The following is a 17,427-nucleotide window of genomic DNA, read 5'->3' on the forward strand; positions in this document are numbered from 1 at the left end:
TGTGGACAGGGGATGTGCAGTCTTTCTAATGTCCAGCAGGGGGCGACTCCTCTGGTCAGTCTTCCTTTTGGTCTCAGTCGCTGATTTTAGGGGAGAAAGGATGAAACAGCAGAGTGTGATTTAGGGCGGCGCTACAAGTCGCTTACACTCGTTTCGACCGTAACATCCAACTTTAAAACACCAGCATAGCAACAGCTCCATAGCAACCCATTAACCAATGGATGATGTCACAATGGCGTGTGTGCATGTGCAGTAACTGTGTGTGTGTGTCTCAGAAGAAGAGGTGCAGGTATACTTGCATTAACACATTAACTCCTCCCCCTCTTCTTCAGGTGGAGGACGAAGCAGAACCTGGACTACTGCTTCTTGATGATGTACGCTCAGTCTAAAGGAACCTACTACGTCCAGGTAAAGAGAAACAGAAGAAGAAGAAGCTCGGCGAGCAGCCGCTGGTCTTTCTCTCTGTCTGTGGTTATTTTTAAGCATTTCGGTCGTTTCATGTGTTTGTGCCAAAATCCTGGGGGTGGGGCCAAAGATAAATGAATGAAGCTGACAGTTGAGACAAATTGTTCATTCCGCTTCACGTCAGAGTGAACGCTGCGTGTTTATCGGTGGATTTTCTGGTAAATGATTCGTTGCTGTGTGGTGAATAAAAATTATGCTCACTGCTGGATCTTTCCTTTAAAACTAGTCTGCTTTTGGAAAAGCAGGATTAAGGAGAAGGGGGCGTGCTCAGAAATGATCAGGATCATGTAAGTGTAAATTCAGATGACACGTCCTCGTGTGTTTGCAGAGCTCCTGGGAGGACTTTGATCTCCTTTTTGCTTTTTCACAACTCTAATCATTTTGCATATTTTCACTCTTTACTCCGTATTTTGGTCTTTAGGTTTAATTTTTCGTTAGATTTTGGTTGATTTGGCGTCTGTGGCTGTGATGTCTGGTTTGGAGACGGAGGCCGAGGTCACATTTTCACAGGGAGTGAGCATCGTGGAGGGGAACAGAAACGTGTCCATCACAGGGACAGCTCAGAGTCAGAGAGGTTGAGATTGTTTGCACATGTGCAGAGGAGGGAGGATGGGTCAACTGGAGAAAGGAGAAAAAGAGGAAAAGCTCAGAGGAGATTCATGGATGCAGTGAAGGAGGACATGCAGAGGGGGATGCTGGGATGGGAGGAGATGCAGATGACCCGCTATGGCCCCCCCCCTAAAGGGAGCAGCTGGAAGAAGAGTCTGTGGTCATTTCAGGTTGCATCTTTTTGTCTGTTTTAGTTCATTTTTCGTCGTCTGGTCACATTTGGGTCAGGCTGTCGTTTCACTTGGTGGTGATTTTTGGACACGTGTTCCTCAGGTTTATCGTCTTTGTCCTTTTTTTTGTCACATTTTGTTTGTTTTTGTGTATTTGGGTCATTTCAGGTCTCATTTTTTAGTCCAGTTGTATCACTGTGGGATTGTTTTGTGCCTCATCTTGGTCATTTGTGTTCCTTCGTACCCTTTTGAAACACATTGTGGTTACTTTCTGTTTGATGTTTCTGATTCAGGTCAGATTTTGGTCAGGCTGTGTCTCTTTGTAGGCGTTTGACGGACGTCACGTTTTGATTGTTTTTCGAGTCTCGGAGTAAATCGGGTGTGGACGGTTAATTTCCCGAGGGGTCACATGAGGAGATGGGACTGTTATAGAGGGTCACGGCAATAAGCCTGTAAGAAGATAAGATTAATAATGAGCAGAACTGAGTTAAGGTTCTTGGTGCGGCCCTTCGCATCAGTCTCAGCTCCTCGTGCGGCCCCTCGTGCAGCCCCTTGGGAACGTTAACGTGACCTCACGTGAGCTCTCAGCAAACAGTCGTCTCTCCACAGAAACAAAACGAGTCGCGCTCTGAATGCGATGAAGTTTTAAGATAAAAGGTCTCTGTGATGTAATCCTGCTGGTGTCTGAAGATGATGATGAAACTGTTGCATTGTGGGTAGACTAATGGACGCGTCACTGTGGCGCTGTCACAGAGCCTTTGTTCCCTTTAAAGATGAAAAGAAGAAGGACTCGTCCCTCGTCCTCCTCCTCGACATGTGGGACAGAAAGGCGTTTATCTGAATAAACAGGAAATGAGAGGAAGTGATCTTTAGCTCACCTGCTTCCTCGCGACCTGCAGACAACCCGGCGTCCTCCAGAGGTCTTAAAAACACCTCATAAACATATATGAAATTAAACAGCCTGACCCGACCGGCTTCACACTGAAGCCGGTGTTGCATTCAGGTGCGTCTCACCAGCTCATGAATTAAAAGCGTCCCGTGTCACGTCCTGCTTCTGATATTTTCTCTCATGCTAATAAAAATTAAATGAAACCTAAAAGCGCAGGCTTCGTGTCTTTGGCTCTGCCGTCCGCTTCGTTACGTTCGCTAACCTTTAATTATCTGAGCTCGTTGATGATAAAGCTGCTGATGCGGAGCAGCAGAGGAGAAGTGCAGCGTTTAAAAGCACACCAAACTATCCTACATTTCCCGGCCCTTTAATCTCCTTGTCCTTCTTCTTCTCCCTTCTTTTTGTTCTTCTCTTTCATTTCTTATTCATAATGGTTCCTCCCTGGATTCTTCTTCTTCTTCCTTCTCCTCTTTACTTATTTTTCCTCTTTCTGGCTTCTGTTCTTCTTCTTCACGGCTTCTTCTGTTTTGATCTTTTGTTCTGTTCAGAGCATCAGATCACACTTTCAGAAGCTCTGTTTGACTTTTCGGCTCTCAGGGCTTTTATTTTGAATGTGGATCATATTCTCTTGGTCACTTCTCACTTCCTGCCCTCCTCATCCTCACCTGACGAGGCTTGCTTGTGATCGTGGTGAATTTATTGAGTGTTTTGAGTGTTAGTTTAAAATAATCGGTGTAAAAACTAAAGAAAAATGCACACTTTTTACTGCTTAAAGGTGACGTCTGTGAAATGCTGTTGAAATGTTGTTTATTCAAAGCCTGATTGTTCCTGAATGTGGCTGAATTATAAAACCAGCCTACTTCGGCGTTCGAATGTCAACCAAAGAGCAACTGAACGAAAATACAGAAAGTGACGACCAATAGATGTGAAACCATCACAAAGACGAATAAATTCCACTGAAATGATGAAAGATGACATTTTCCTCAAAGACGCAGCAGAATACCTGAAGACAGGTGATGTCAGAGGTCGAGGCCGGCGGGAGGTGTTTGTGACAAGCAAATAAAATCTGCATTTTCCAGCATTTTCGGACAGAATGGCGAGCAGGAAGCTCTACAGATGGATGTGGCGCTCTGTGCGCTGGGCTGTTGTGAGCCGCAGACTTGAACGCTGGTCTGCCTGCCGGAGCTGAGCCCGGTTATTTTTCTGGCTACTTTCCTGTGATGGAGCAGTCTCGCCGACATCATCTCAGCCGGGGGCGGCGGAGCTTCGGCTGCTCCCACACGAAGCTTTCTGACAGGAACACGGAGCCGACACGCTGTTTTGACACCTAAATTCTCTCTGAACTTTGCAGAGTTTTCGCTGTCTGCACGGAGCAGCGGTGAGGCGAGGGGGTGGAGGAGGTAATTACTCTGTCGACTCCCCCGGGGACGAGACGGGAAGACGTGTGTCAGGAGGCTGGCGTTTGTGGAGCGTCTTCTGCTGGTTTGAGATCAGGAGCAGAAATGTTGAGTCTGGCTTCTCTGCTGAAGTCTTACTGATTCCGTCGCTGAGACGAGGCGAGAGGCGGAAACCCTGTTAAAGTTTGCATGTGCATCGATTTCTTAATAACAATAAAAACTCTTGAGTTTTTATTGACATTTTTCTCACAGTCTGATGGTTTTTGGAGCCACCGTTTGTCTTTTACCGGTTTATGTTTGCATCTTTGAACTGTGACTGACTTTTATTGCTACAAACCTCCAGAGAGTTCCTCTGGCTCTGTGCTCCGTGATGTCCTGAACAGGTTTATGGATGTTTATCTGTGTTATAAGTAATAAAAAAGCAAGATCCCGACTTCTTGTGAAAATGTCTGATTGGAGGGTTTTAAATGATCTGCCTCTTGCTTCCACCTCACCTCTCCCTCTGTTCCCCTCTTGCTTCTTCACATTCAGCACATTTATTTTGATCTTCATCTGAGGAGTTCATTGAGGCGGTTTTTCATTTTGGCATTTCGTGCGTGTTAACGTTAAGCAGGCTTTTGTTTTTTGTTTTGGAGGGCACACACACACACACAAACAGTTAAAGGAGGAAACTAAACTGTGTCTTTCTCTCTATCTCTCTCTCTCTGTTGCAGTTAGAGGACGATATAGTCGCTCGCCCAAACTTCTTCACCACCATGAAGAATTTTGCGCTGCAGCAGCCGTCGGAGGACTGGATGATCCTGGAGTTCTCTCAGCTCGGCTTCATCGGTGAGTCACAGCGCTCGGCTCCATCAAGGGTGGAGGAGACACCCCCCCCTCCCCAGATGGCAGAGAGGAGGGTCTGTTGTTCATTCAATGGTCATCTCTGAGAACTTCCCGGTGTTGTCTCCTTTAGCTTCTGAAGGGACAGCAAACAGGTGAACAAACACCTGAAACACAGCGTGCAGTTACAAACGCACGGTCAGCACAGCGCACAAAGTGTGTCGCTGCCAAACGCCTTCGACAGCCAAGCTTTCTGTGAGTTAGCTGGCTTGATAAAACGTACGACCTCAGTCAGAGCTGATGGGTGGTGATCCTCTCGCTCTGCCAGGCTTCAGTCACACAGGCTCAGCGACTGGTTGGCAGACACAGGGGAACCACTAGAGCGATGTACCCTGGCTGTTATCTGGATCAGGTTATCGTTGCGTTACTTTATGTAAATACATAAATTTTTCATGACCCCCAAGGTTTTTATTTTTATCGCAAAGCACTTTGACTTTTACATGTGCTGTATAAATAAATGACACTTACCTACTAGGGAAAAAGGTCTGTTCTCCAACCGATTGGGGAGTGGTTGGTGGAGGTTGCTCTGTGCTGCCTACTCCAGTCAGAGACATTATCAAAGGAACTGTTCATAAAGATTTATAAGTAGCATAAAAATCAGCAATAGAGCACTGATGAAGTAGTGTCTAATCCTCTGCTTTCACTGGTTAATGTGCTTCTTGTTTTAGTCAGTTTTCCGTTTGTGACATGATGTCTGTACATTGGAGCGCTGAGACATCGCAGGCTAGTTCAGGTCTGCCTGTCCCCATAAACAGTCGACAGACATGAGTGCTGCATGAGTCTATGGTTAAAATGTGATTGTAGGCTAAAGTGCTTTGAGTGGTCAGTAAGATTAGAAAAAAACCATAAATGCAAATGCATTACATCTTTAAAAAGGCTCTCAGCCTTCCACTTACTCTCGTTTCTTTAATATTTTAAACTTATAAGTTGTAATTAGCACTGATGGATGCTTTTTATTTTCAATAATCGTAGTTTCTCATCCTGGGCTGACATGCCGGGCTCTCCTCGTCCTCCGCCTTCGTCCTTCTTTTTCTTTTGCCATTTTTCTGTTTCAGCTCTGATGCCAGTCCTTTTCTTTGTTTTGAGTCATAGTCTCGAGGGAAATGCATTCACCACCTCGCTGCCCAAACCTCCGTTTTTTTCCATAAGCCGTGTCACTCTAAATAAAAAGCCGTGCCTTCTGTTTCTCTGTCGTCAGCCAGGTTTGCTTCAGTTGCAAAATCCTCTTTCGCTTCTCTCTCAGGCCAGATTCACACGTAGGTGTTACAGGCCTGATGTTGCGGGGGTGTCTTTGCTTACACGTCATCATATTTAGGTTTAATTAGCCATTAGCGTGATCCAGACTAGCTGACTGCTAAATTTTATTCCTGTACCCAAGAACAAGAACTAGCTCATTCTCTCAGGACATCCACCCCTGAGAGGATGAGAATATCGTGATTTGAGTTTGATTTGAACAGCGCTTGCATTTTAAAAGTTAAACTTTTCTCAGCTTTTTAAATGGAGGAAAGCACAGCGACGGTTCTGCAGTTCAGCACAGCAGCATGTGACATCACCATGATCAAAACAGCTGGCTGGAAAACTCTGGGGCATGAAGAACAGACGCTCTGATGACGGACAAGAGGAGACGGCGACTATATAAACATAAGCAAGAGGAAGTGGAAACAGCTGAGAGAACAAAACTCAGCTGAACTAAATCAAAGAAAAAGACACAGGGGAGGACAAGTGAAAGCAGAGTACAAGGAACAACTGACTTTCAAAATAAAGCAGGAAGAATGATAACCAAATTGGGAAAACACATGAATGGACTTAATACTGGAGGAATGACACAGTAGGATGAAGCACTGAGTGTCAAACAGTCGGCTCGGTGGCCAGAATCAGCCCATCAAAGAGTCTTAATTTGGCCGACTGGACAACTGTGGAAAAAGTGAAGGAGGGATTAGATTTTTACAGCGTCTCATACTATACTGGCATTTCCATCGCCATTCAGACACCACCAAAGTAAAGAAGTAACAGATTTCTGCTACAGTTGATTAGTTACGTCAGGGATTAAATGTGTAATTAAACGTTTTTAGATTGAGAGAACGACTTTGACTCATCTGGCCCATTTAAGCTCAAAGTGGGCAGCATGTGGCCCACAAAGTAAAACAAGTCTGACACTCTGGTCCCCGGGGCCGGTGTCCCTGCAGGTTTTAGATCTCACCCTGGGTCAACACACCTGAATCACATGATTAGTCATTACCAGGCCTCTGGAAAACTTCAAGACATGTTGAGAAGGTAATTTATCCATTTAAATCAGCTGTGATGGATCAAGGACACATCTAAAACCTGCAGGACACCAGCCCTCGTGGACTGGGATTGGGGACCCCTGCTCTAAAGCAACCAGGAACTAGGAACAGACTAAATACACTAAAGAACAGGCCAGAAAGATGCAAAGCTCACAAGTACGACCCAGGACACGACAGCTGAATCCAGCTGAGTCCGCGGTAACGGGAAACGCTCATGCCGGTTGTCCTGCTGAGCTTGCTGAGAACATGAATGCCAGAATATCACTGCATATTTTTTGCAGTCTCATCTCAACTTTTTCCCACCAGATCGGGATGATGTCAGCGAAGAGCGATGACATCGTGGCGTGTCATCGTGCGATGACATTGTGGAGAAAGACTTTATCAAGATATAAAAGTGATGGAAAACTGATATCAGGGAAAACTGAATCTGAGCTTGAAGAGTGGCTACTGTTGGGTTTTGAAAAGAGACACGGATGTGAGCAACGCTTTCGGCCACGCTGACCTCGTTTTATTTTTGTCTGAATTTACAGAGATTTGCTTTAAGTCTCTCCTGATTTCTTTTCAGAGCAAACATTTTAAATTATTTTGGCAGGAAAAGTTAAAATTCCAGTCAGTGTAAACATCAATGATCTGTAGCTCAAAACCATGACGTGGAAGCTTAAGTCATATCTGTGTAAACCGATAAAGAGCCAGTCTGAAGTTTCCAGCAATAAACAATAAATATTTAGCTTTGGTTTTTGCAGACCAGTGTAATTAATACTGATTCATACATATTCACACATATATAAGAACAAAAGTTGCCAGAGAGCACATTTCAGGGATTGAGTGGCCAGACAATGGAGGCCGGACATTTCCACACCTTCTAAGCTTCACGACTGAGGCGATGATGGAAGCAGTGAGGTTCGCTGCCTCTGACAGGATGTGAAGTTTCCATCTGACTCATGAATTAAATCCAGCAGATTAATTGAGGCATCAGCCTGCATCTGATCTGCCTTCTAATTATTCTGTCAGGTCTAATCAATGAATTCTTCCTGGATCCAATCAGCTGTCGGCGGCACGTGGAACACCGGCGTTATTCGCCTGGAACCAGAGTCAGGATTTATCCTCAGAACTGTTTCCAGCGCTGACAGATAAGCCGATGTAACAGAACCTGAAATCGCGAGATCAGAGGTTTCGTCACGTTAACACGCTCTGTAATTAAATCCTGAAGCTGCTACCTACTAATCGTGTATTTGTGCTGAAAGTTCAGACCTTCAGTGCCCAAAAAGTAAACTCTCCTTCCTAACCAGAGCCGCCGTTAATTTGCTTCGACTGATGGTTGATCAGGACTGAAACAGCTGCTGAGAATAATCCATGTGTGATTTAATGTGATAAATTCCCACGGCCCTCGCAGCTCAAAGAGCACGGAAAACCTGAAAGTAAATTTATATTATTAAAAACAATTAACACAAAGAAAAAAACACCTAGAAATAAGGACTTCCATGGAGATTTATATCAAAAGACCTGACACATAAATTAATTTCAAGAAAATCAAACCCAAGCTCAGTCTTTCCAAACCAACATAAATACATAAAAATACAGCTGAGGTGGACTGAGGTAGAAGGTCGATCCATAATTATCTTTATCCAGATCCAAAATCATCATAACTCACTGAATTTTTACCAGGTTTTCTGAGTCGGGTGTTTTCAAATGCTGCACATTAAAATAGGAATAAACAACATGCTCACCCCATGTGGACAGTATCTGTGACAGTTATAATGTTAAATTGAATATTACAGTTCTAAATCCTGAGCAAGATGGTGACAAACGCATGTTTGACCAGTCAAAAACATTACAAAGCAAAGCGTCGTGAGGATGCCAGTGTCAGGCAGATGCTGCGGACAGTGACCCAGAAAAATGAAACCAGTCCTCAACTGGTTGGCAAGTGGTTGCCGGGTGAAACTGGTCGCACAGAGTGTGCTACACTGAAAACATCCTTTTGATTACTTTGGTCATTAGTAGATTCCCACAGGGAAGACCAGCTTGTCTGAAAACACGCTGAGCGGTAGTGAAACCTTCAAAGTAAAAGCATAATTTTTACATTGAAGACAAAGGGTTGCCTTTTCAGGCATCACATGTTTCACCGAAGCCCAGCGAGTATCTGGTGAATGTTTGCAGATGGCCACCTTTCCTGACTCACTGAAAAGGGAGTTTTCCTTACCACTGTCACCAAGTGCTTGCTCATAGGGGTTTATGTCATTGTTGGGGTCTTCTCTGTATTATTATATGGGCTTTATCTTACAGTATAAAGCACCTTGAGGCAGGGCTGTTCATATAACGATGTATATCGGATGACAATATAAAAACGTCTATCGTTTCCTATTATGCTATCGTTTGTTTCGTGGTGTCATAAAATAAACTGTTTACAGCAATATTTTTCATCGTTTTGATGGTCACTGTAGTGGCTATATTAATTAAAGTTCTCTCTTTCTCTTATATTTAATATAACCACACTATGGGCGGACAAGTGCCTGTTTTTACATGTTTTTGTTAGCAACGATAAAACGGTAAAACCATCGCGCGGCTCCGCTGTCCGCTTGTTTGTTTTCCACGTAAACCTTTCACAATAAAGCTCAAGATCCTGTTGAGACTTTTCAAAATAAACTGAATCACATGAAAGAGTATGCAGAGAGTTTACGGATGAGAAGCAAAAAACGAGCCGTCAGGTGCTAAAAAATAAACCTTTAGACTCAAACTTTAAGAGAAAATGGTGGCCGTTACAACTTAAGTCTAAAAATGTATCGTTTCATACATCAGTTAAAACACTCGAATCCAGGAAAAGGACGCCCAGCTGGAAAAACTAAACGCAAGTCGAGCTGCCCGAGATTCACAGAATTTACAGAAAATATTACATTTTTGTGATTTATATCGTTGTCAGGACGATAAATGTCTTATATCGGGATATGAGATTTTTGTCATATCGCACAGCCCTACCTTGAGGTGACTGTTGTTGTCGTTGTCAGTGTCTTCCATACAAACACACTCCAAACCACTTTGCAACCAGTTTCTCAGAGTCCATGACAACAACCTGTAGCAGCCACTCATCAACGAGTTGGAGAATGCTCATTTTTCCCTAGCAACCACAGGTTACCACGGGTCACGGGCCCATCTTCAGGCCTGCGTGACTGATTTCGTAGCAGCTCCCAGCAAACACTCACAACAGTTCAGGGAAGACAATTTTTTCCTTAATAGCTGATGGTTGTCAGGCAGTTACCACATGGTCTCTGAGGACTGTGTGACTGAGGACTTAATTACAGACACTGTGGGTAAATTTTTCCTACATTACGTCTATGTACAGGTACCAGCATAAAAAATTTCTCCTGATGTTTCTGTTTCTGCTGCAGTCCTTTTTTTCTGGTTCGGATGCAGACGTCTTCATTCTCAGTGGAGAGGAAGACATTATGTTCATGAACAGCTCCACGTGAAGTGTTTGGGTATTGCTGAATGTGACTTTACAGAAACTGCTTGTTGACCACAGCTGGCTCTATGTCAGATTCTTTCTTTTGACTTAGGTATCTAATAAAAAATATCAGCAACATCACACAGCTGCACAAAACTTTTATTCCCATCTCGCATTTTGCAGCTGCATCCTCATTGTTGCATCATTGTTCTTCTATTGACCCCGAGTATTTATGATGCTGTGCAGCGTTTGGTTCTGTTTTTACTTCATGTGACAGAAGGTTATCAGCAAGAGTGAAAGGGCAGGTTTACAAGATGGTAATGAGACCTGCTCTGATGGATGTTTTGGAGAGGATGGAGGCTGGGCTGGAGATGTTAACATGCTCACTGGGAGTGAGCAGGATGGACAGGATTAGAAATGTGTCCATAAGAGGGACAGCTCAGGAAGAGTGGATATACTGGAGCTGCCTGGCAGGAAGAAAAGAGGAAGACCTCAGAGAAGATTCATGGATGCAATGAAGGAGGATGTGTGAAAGAGGAGGATGCTGGGATAGGAGGAGGTGGAGACAGATCATCCACTGTGGTGAAACCTGAAAGGAGCAGCTGAAAGAAGAAGAAGAGGAAGAGTTCTGCTTTTGGGTCCTCTCCACATTAAGCTTGAAACATTGACAGATTCCTTCATGAGTCCGGTTAAGAAATGCTGATGCGCAGTGAAAGTGGATTTGTACACGTGTCGGCGAGTCTGAACGTTTCTCAGGAAGCGCGATACAGCTCGGTACAAAAAGCTGGCAGGCTTTGCTGAAGCCTTCAAAGTGAGCCGTATTGTTTTGATGTGTTAAATCCTCTCGCTCTTACTGTCCCCCATTTTAATACAAAGCCTCGGGACTAAATTGCTTCGCAGGATCTCTGGAGGAACGTCAGTATTTATCCAGACAGATCCATCTCCACGGAGACGCTCTGCAGTCATCGGAACGCCGCCTCGTCTCCGCTTCAGGCGCAGCTTCTCCATCAAAAGAAATTAAACATTTTTACTTGTGAATTATTGATTGTGCTAACTGCAGAGCAGAAAACAATCAATTATCATTATGTGTGTTATGAAACCCAGAGGGACGCAGGAAACAATCCAAACGGATTTATGTTCTTGGCTCAACAGGAGCGTCAAAGTTTTCTGATGAAAATCTCTTTAACGCTGTTATTTAAGAGTGGAGCGTGCTGTAGGTGAGGGTACACTCACGTCGCTGTGTGTCTGCGCTGCACGGGGACATCATTAAGCGAAATCCTCAGATGTAATCCTGCTGCTGCGGGAGGCTGATGAAACTGTTGCTTTGTGGGTCGTGTGACAGTGAAGTTAATGAAGGGGTGAGAGTCGCTCTGTGCCTTCATCACACGGCCTTTGTTCTCTTTAAAGAGGAAAAACTGTGTTGGGCAACAGAAGGTGATGAAGAGCATCCAGCTCAGGGACACGCTCGCATCAGCCTCTGATAATAATGGAAATAATGAAGGTGATTAACACATTAAACCAAACAAGTGCAATAATTGTTTAAAATTAAAACACGATGCGGTTCAGAAGTGTCTGCATGATTTTTGGCTCCGTGTGCCACTACATTTAGTTTGAAATTGTTATTTATTTATTTATGTATTTATTTATAATGTATGAATAACAGAGAATAAGCTGATATGATGTGCTTTCATTATTTCGGCAGGTGTCTGTGGGCGTTCGGTAAAAGCACATCAACACAATGCGCTCACTAAACTTCTTGGCTGTGAAAGTAAAAAAAGTTTCTATTCAAATTTAATTTATGCCTCAGGTCTTAAAAAGACATCATCAGAGTTTGGAGGATTTTGAATATTTTAAAGCTTTTAGAAGCCCAAACTTTTCATGTAGCATCTGCCACAGGAACACCAAGACGGACCGTTTCTTTGAAATATTTTCTCACGTTATAACAGATTTTAATCATGTGCTCAACAATTGGATCTCCGGACAGGTTTTACAGTTTTCGTCATACTTGCTTTGCTTAAATTCTTTCCTCATATCCGCAAAAACAATTATCGTCTGATTAGTTACGGCCGATGTGATGAGCTCTTTTAGGGTTCAAAGATAAAATAAATTTAAAAAATTGAAATGATTATTTCTTCTATAAAGGTAAAAAAGAATATCCAAAGTAACACCTTGCTAAAGTATGAATTAACTGTGATTAAACACAGTTTCACTGCCGTTCCCAGGCCAGATCACTGCTGGATCACAAAATCGCTTAAGTAGAAACTGTGTGACAAAGTAAAGCAGACTAAGAGATCTCAAAAAGCAGCACATCATGCCACACTCTAAAGAAACAGCTGAGAAACAAAGTCTCTGACATCTATCAGTCTGGAAAGGGTTACAGAGCCATTTCTAATGCTTTGGGTTTCCAGTGATCTACAGTGAGAGACATTATCCACACATGGAGAAAACCTGGAACGCGATGAAGCTCCCCAGGAGCAGCCGGTCTTATTCCAACTATTCCAAGAGCGCTCGACTCATCCAGGAGGTCAGAGAAGAACCCAGAACAACACTGAAGCACTGCAGGCCTCACTCGGCTCAGATAAGGTCAGAGGTCATGACTCCACCATGAGAAAGAGACAAAAATGGCCTCCATGGGAGAGTCCAAGGAAAAAAATCACTGCTGAGCAAGAAGATCACGAAGGCTCGTTTCACATCTGCCAAAAACATCTGGATGATCGCCGAGACTTCTGGGAAGATATTCTGTGGACTGACGAGACTGATGAGACCTGGAAGGTTTGAGTCCCGTTACATCTGCATCAAACTAACAGCATTTCATAGAAAGATGACGGCGACAGTCAGACATGGTGGTGGTAGTGTGATGGTCTGGGCTGCTCTGCCGCTTCAGGACGACTTAAATTCTGTCACAAATCTGAATAAATGCCAGTAACCATTACACCAAACCAAGCTATCATTACTGTAAACTTCACATGAAATTAGCCTGTTTATTTCTATGGGGACTTGCTCATGCTGCTGCTTCCTCTAGTGGACGTTAGAGGCACTGCAGTCACTAACCAGCAACATCCAGCACTGAGAGCTGAGGCTACTATCTGCCAGTGTTTAGAAAAAACAAAACAGGAAATAGTTTGGTGTTAGATTTGTTTGGAAATCTTGAGATTGATGTCGGTGTTTTAACAGCATGCCGCTGTGTGTTGAGATGCTCCAGAATAAATCAAAGCAGAAGAAGAAATGAAGCAGAATGAGAGGCAGAAGCAGTCGGCGGTGATGGGAGGAGGGAGGATTTGGAGCTGGTGTTTCTAACATTTCCTGCAGCAGTCTGTTTGTTTTCTGAATGAATCGGTTACAGGGTTCACCTGTCTTTAACGGATTTTGGCAGCGTTTCGCCTCCTGCTCCTGCTGGCTCGTTCGAAATTTGATTTGATGGAGAAATGATAGCGAGGGCTACAGAAGTAGAAAGAGGGATGGAGGTGAATGCAGAGGGAGGCGTGTGTGATGGAGAACAGCATGAGTCTCATCTCTGAGGTGGATGATGTTGATTTCACACCTGGATGTTTGTGCTCATCTCCGACTGTCTGAGCATCACAGACCTCCTCCTCCTCCTGCTCCTCTTCGTACCTCCGGGCCTCCCTCTGGTCCTCGGCTGCGACCTTACGAATCCTCCCTGACCCTGAGTCGCCTGCGAGCAGCGGCTGCTTTAATAAATTCATCAGGGTGAAGCTGACTCACTGAATTAAATCAGACGGAGGGAGAGCTGTGGCGCTGCGGGGCTGCTCTCTAATTCAACTGTTTGAATTTGGGTTTTGCATTTGCTAAGTTTAGCCTCTCTTCAGCCTCGTTCACATCTGCAGGGGGCAGTTTTTTTTCCGATGCCTCGTCAAACATCCGACCCTCCAGAGGTTCAACTGTCCAAATGTATCAGGGCGGAGTAGAAGGGGCAGGAGCATGGCAGAGCTCTCTGCTGGCCTTTTAATTCGCCCTCGTCATTGTTTCAGTCTGTGGAGACTGTGCGGCTCACTTTCTGACCTTTCATTTGTGGAGAAGGTTTCCTTTAGCTCGGCCTGACTCTGCAGAGAAAACAACAGAAACAAGCAGACTGAAGAGCTGAGTGACGAGAAGTTATTTCAGGCAGCTGGATGAACTGGACAGTGGCAGTGGCATAAAGCTCCAGCTCCCCTCACGCAGCGAGGTGAAGTAAAAATGTGATAAATCTGAAGGATAAGCAGCCATGCTGCACTATTCTAACATGCCTTCAGATTTCAGGAGCAGCTGAACAGAAACTAACAAGATAATTATTGAAAATAAACCAATCAGCAATCATCAGGCAGAGAGAGTGAGGCTGCTTTAATTTTGACTAGCACAGCTATTCGTCTGTAGGCAGCAACTAGTCCACCAGATACCAAAAAGTAACCAAAAGGAACAGCAAATAAGCAATGATTCCAGTTTTTATTTTAACTGGTATGTCACATTTAGAGTTGTGGTCAGCATTTTGCATCCACTCATCAACAGCATGAATATCGTTTTAATTTGGGCTTTTAGTGAGCTCTTGGAATGGCTCTTTTTCCAGGGTGGAAGGATTATACAGCAGCATGTTTAATGATTTGAGAAAATACAAAAGAAATTCGTTTTTTTTTTTTAAGTCATTGATGATGAATGCTGTGCAATCACTCCACCCTGGAAAAAGAACCATTCAAACCTTAAAAACCCCAAATAATTTCCATGTTTCTCATGTGTTTAATGTGTTTACGGGGTCTCTGTGGTTCGTATTAGCTTTGCGTTGACCCAAGTCATAAAGAATTCGGGGAAAGGAGGAGTTGCACTTTTTACTTAAGTTGCTTTCAAAAGTTTCATTTCGTAGTTGTGGAAATACTTCTTTGTTATGACCACTCCAACTTTAACACACAAAATACTACCTACAGCAATACACAACCCAACGCATCTCTCAAATAAATGAAGGAGTCTCTGTATGTCAGCCTGTTTTTTGCCTTTGTACAGCACTTGGTGACTTGCATTTCTGAAGACCACTGGAAGAGTGTTCACATTCAGGTCATTTCAATTATATTTTGATTTCATTATGCAGCCCTTTAGTGCAAAATGCAAAATTGTAAAATATTGATGGAAGGTTCCCACAGCTACAAAAAATTAGTCTGGAATATTCTTATAGATCAAGAAAATAAGACTGTTCTGATAGATTCAAGAAAGAGCTAGAATGTTCTCATAGATCTAAAAAAAAAAAAAAAGAGCCTAGAATGTTCTCAAAAAAGAACCTTGTAACATTCTCCTAGTAACAAAAAGAGCTAGATTGTTCTATTTAAGAAAGAGCCTAGAATGTTTTCATAGATTCAAAATGTCTGTTACTTGAAACACTGTGAAATCTGTTTATTAGTAAACCAACTAACAGAACAAATTGAATTTGTTGGTATTTGTCATGGTCGGCTGTGTGGCAGGCAGGCAGGAGTGGTGGACCCAAAATGCAGGATTCTCAGGACACGAGGTTTAAACAGAAAATGCAGCTTTATTGCTGGAGCAGAACATCAAGATAAAATAAAACTCACAAAAGCAAACAAAACTCTAAAAAGAGATGCAGGAGGACTGGAAATCCTAAACACGCAGCAAGTGAGGGTGAACAGACGTTAACGATGCGACACCGAGTAGGGGAAGACACAGACACTAAATACAAGAGGTGAACGGAGCAAAGAGGAAACAGCTGGGAGACACGGCTGACGTTGATTACACTGACGAGACAGGGAGAGCACAAAGCTGAACGCACTGACAAAGGGCACAGACCTACAAAATAAAACAGGAAGCACACGCCAGACAGAGACAGACTCGTAAAGAGGCATAATGACGTCATGGACAAACAGAGGGACATACGGGCAGAGAAGACTAAGCACAGGCAACCTAAACCAAACATAAGGGCAAGATAACAAAACCTAAACCAGAAATAATCATCATCAACATCATCATCAGATAACTAAAGAATCAGAATATAATTGTAATCAAAACAGTATCACCAGAGAATAACTAATCCATAATGCAAAATAAACCAAAACATAAGAAACTCAAAATACTGGGTCGACCCGACCCAGGACCGTGACAGTATTAAGTTTTCCGGCATGAGTCCCCACACTATTAGCAAAATGAGTGAAAAACAAAATGGACCGAATAACTGGGAGGATCCGCTGAAATTCTTAAAACAAATATGACAAATGTCTTGTTTTAGCTGCCTCAGCTAAGGTAGATCATTATCTGCAATGGGAGTACTTTTACTTCTGTATGTATTTCTTTTTTCTTGTTTTCATACTTTTTTAATTCGTAAAGGAATATTTTTAGTTTGTAGTTTTGATTCTCGTGCTAAAAATAAAGAATCTGAATACTTCCTCTGGGCATAGGAAAACAGAGCAGCAGTATGAAATATAAGTATGGCACTGATGAATGACAATAAAGGTCACTGCTCCATCTTGATGTGTCGCCGCTGTTGTGACCTCTCACTTCTGACTTTCTTGCTGCTGGATGACGGGAATCAGAGCTTTTATACTGTCCCAGAATCTCACCAGCAAACTGTTTCTGAATCACTGCATCTTTTCACTAACATGCTTTTTGAGTGCAGCTCTGTTGGGGAGCTCATTGCTTATCTAAATATCTGAGTGTAAGTCAAAGAGTTCGATGAACCAAAATGCATGAAGGGCTTGCACTGAGCTGTGCTTCTCTCTGTGCAGGTAAGATGTTTAAGTCTTTGGACCTGTCGCTCATCGTGGAGTTCATGCTGATGTTCTACAAAGACAAACCCATCGACTGGCTGCTGGACCACATCATGTGGGTCAAAGTGTGCAACCCTGAGAAGGATGCGGTGAGTGGATCCAACAGAAATCATCAAAAACAGAGGAGATCAATACTGAATGAAGGGTTTACCATGATATCTACTGTATATAACACAATATCAGCCAGAAAAACAAAAAAACTCATACTTTTAACCATTCTGTCAGCTGCCAAACCTCTCACATGTGCATCAGTATGATAACAGCAACACTTTGAAGTCTTTTCATCGATGAAGGCTTCAGATTGTTATTGGCCCTGACAATTTTCCAACTTTCCGGAGCTTCATATGAGGCTGTTTTGTTTCTGAGTGGCACCTGTGTCACACTGTTAAGCACATCATGTGTTAGCGATCCGGTAGTGGGGCATATTGGTGGCGAACAAGTGACTGATGTGTTTTTGCTGCCTTTGTGTGATTTTCAGTCAGAATGTAAAATCAGCTTTGGCGTTACAAAGAGTGTGTGCAGTGTTTCAGCTCAGT

The 17,427-nt window shown here is 43.3% G+C and overlaps 1 protein-coding gene across 1 annotated transcript in view; it reads left to right on the forward strand.

Annotated features, from left to right (window-relative positions):
• mgat4b (alpha-1,3-mannosyl-glycoprotein 4-beta-N-acetylglucosaminyltransferase B) overlaps window positions 1–17,427 on the forward strand; it is a 117,897-nt gene that overhangs the window by 80,152 nt on the left and 20,318 nt on the right. Inside the window, exons 7-9 of the mRNA XM_085286244.1 lie at window positions 333–408; window positions 4,244–4,358; window positions 16,850–16,980. Coding sequence (XP_085142370.1) covers window positions 333–408; window positions 4,244–4,358; window positions 16,850–16,980 — 322 coding nt within the window. The remainder of the gene's footprint in view (window positions 1–332; window positions 409–4,243; window positions 4,359–16,849; window positions 16,981–17,427) is intronic.

This window comes from Mchenga conophoros, linkage group LG2, assembly GCF_057382185.1.
Source record: "Mchenga conophoros isolate Kocher_MC1m ecotype Shallow Benthic linkage group LG2, M_conophoros_male_GT1.1, whole genome shotgun sequence".
NCBI lineage: Eukaryota > Metazoa > Chordata > Actinopteri > Cichliformes > Cichlidae > Mchenga > Mchenga conophoros.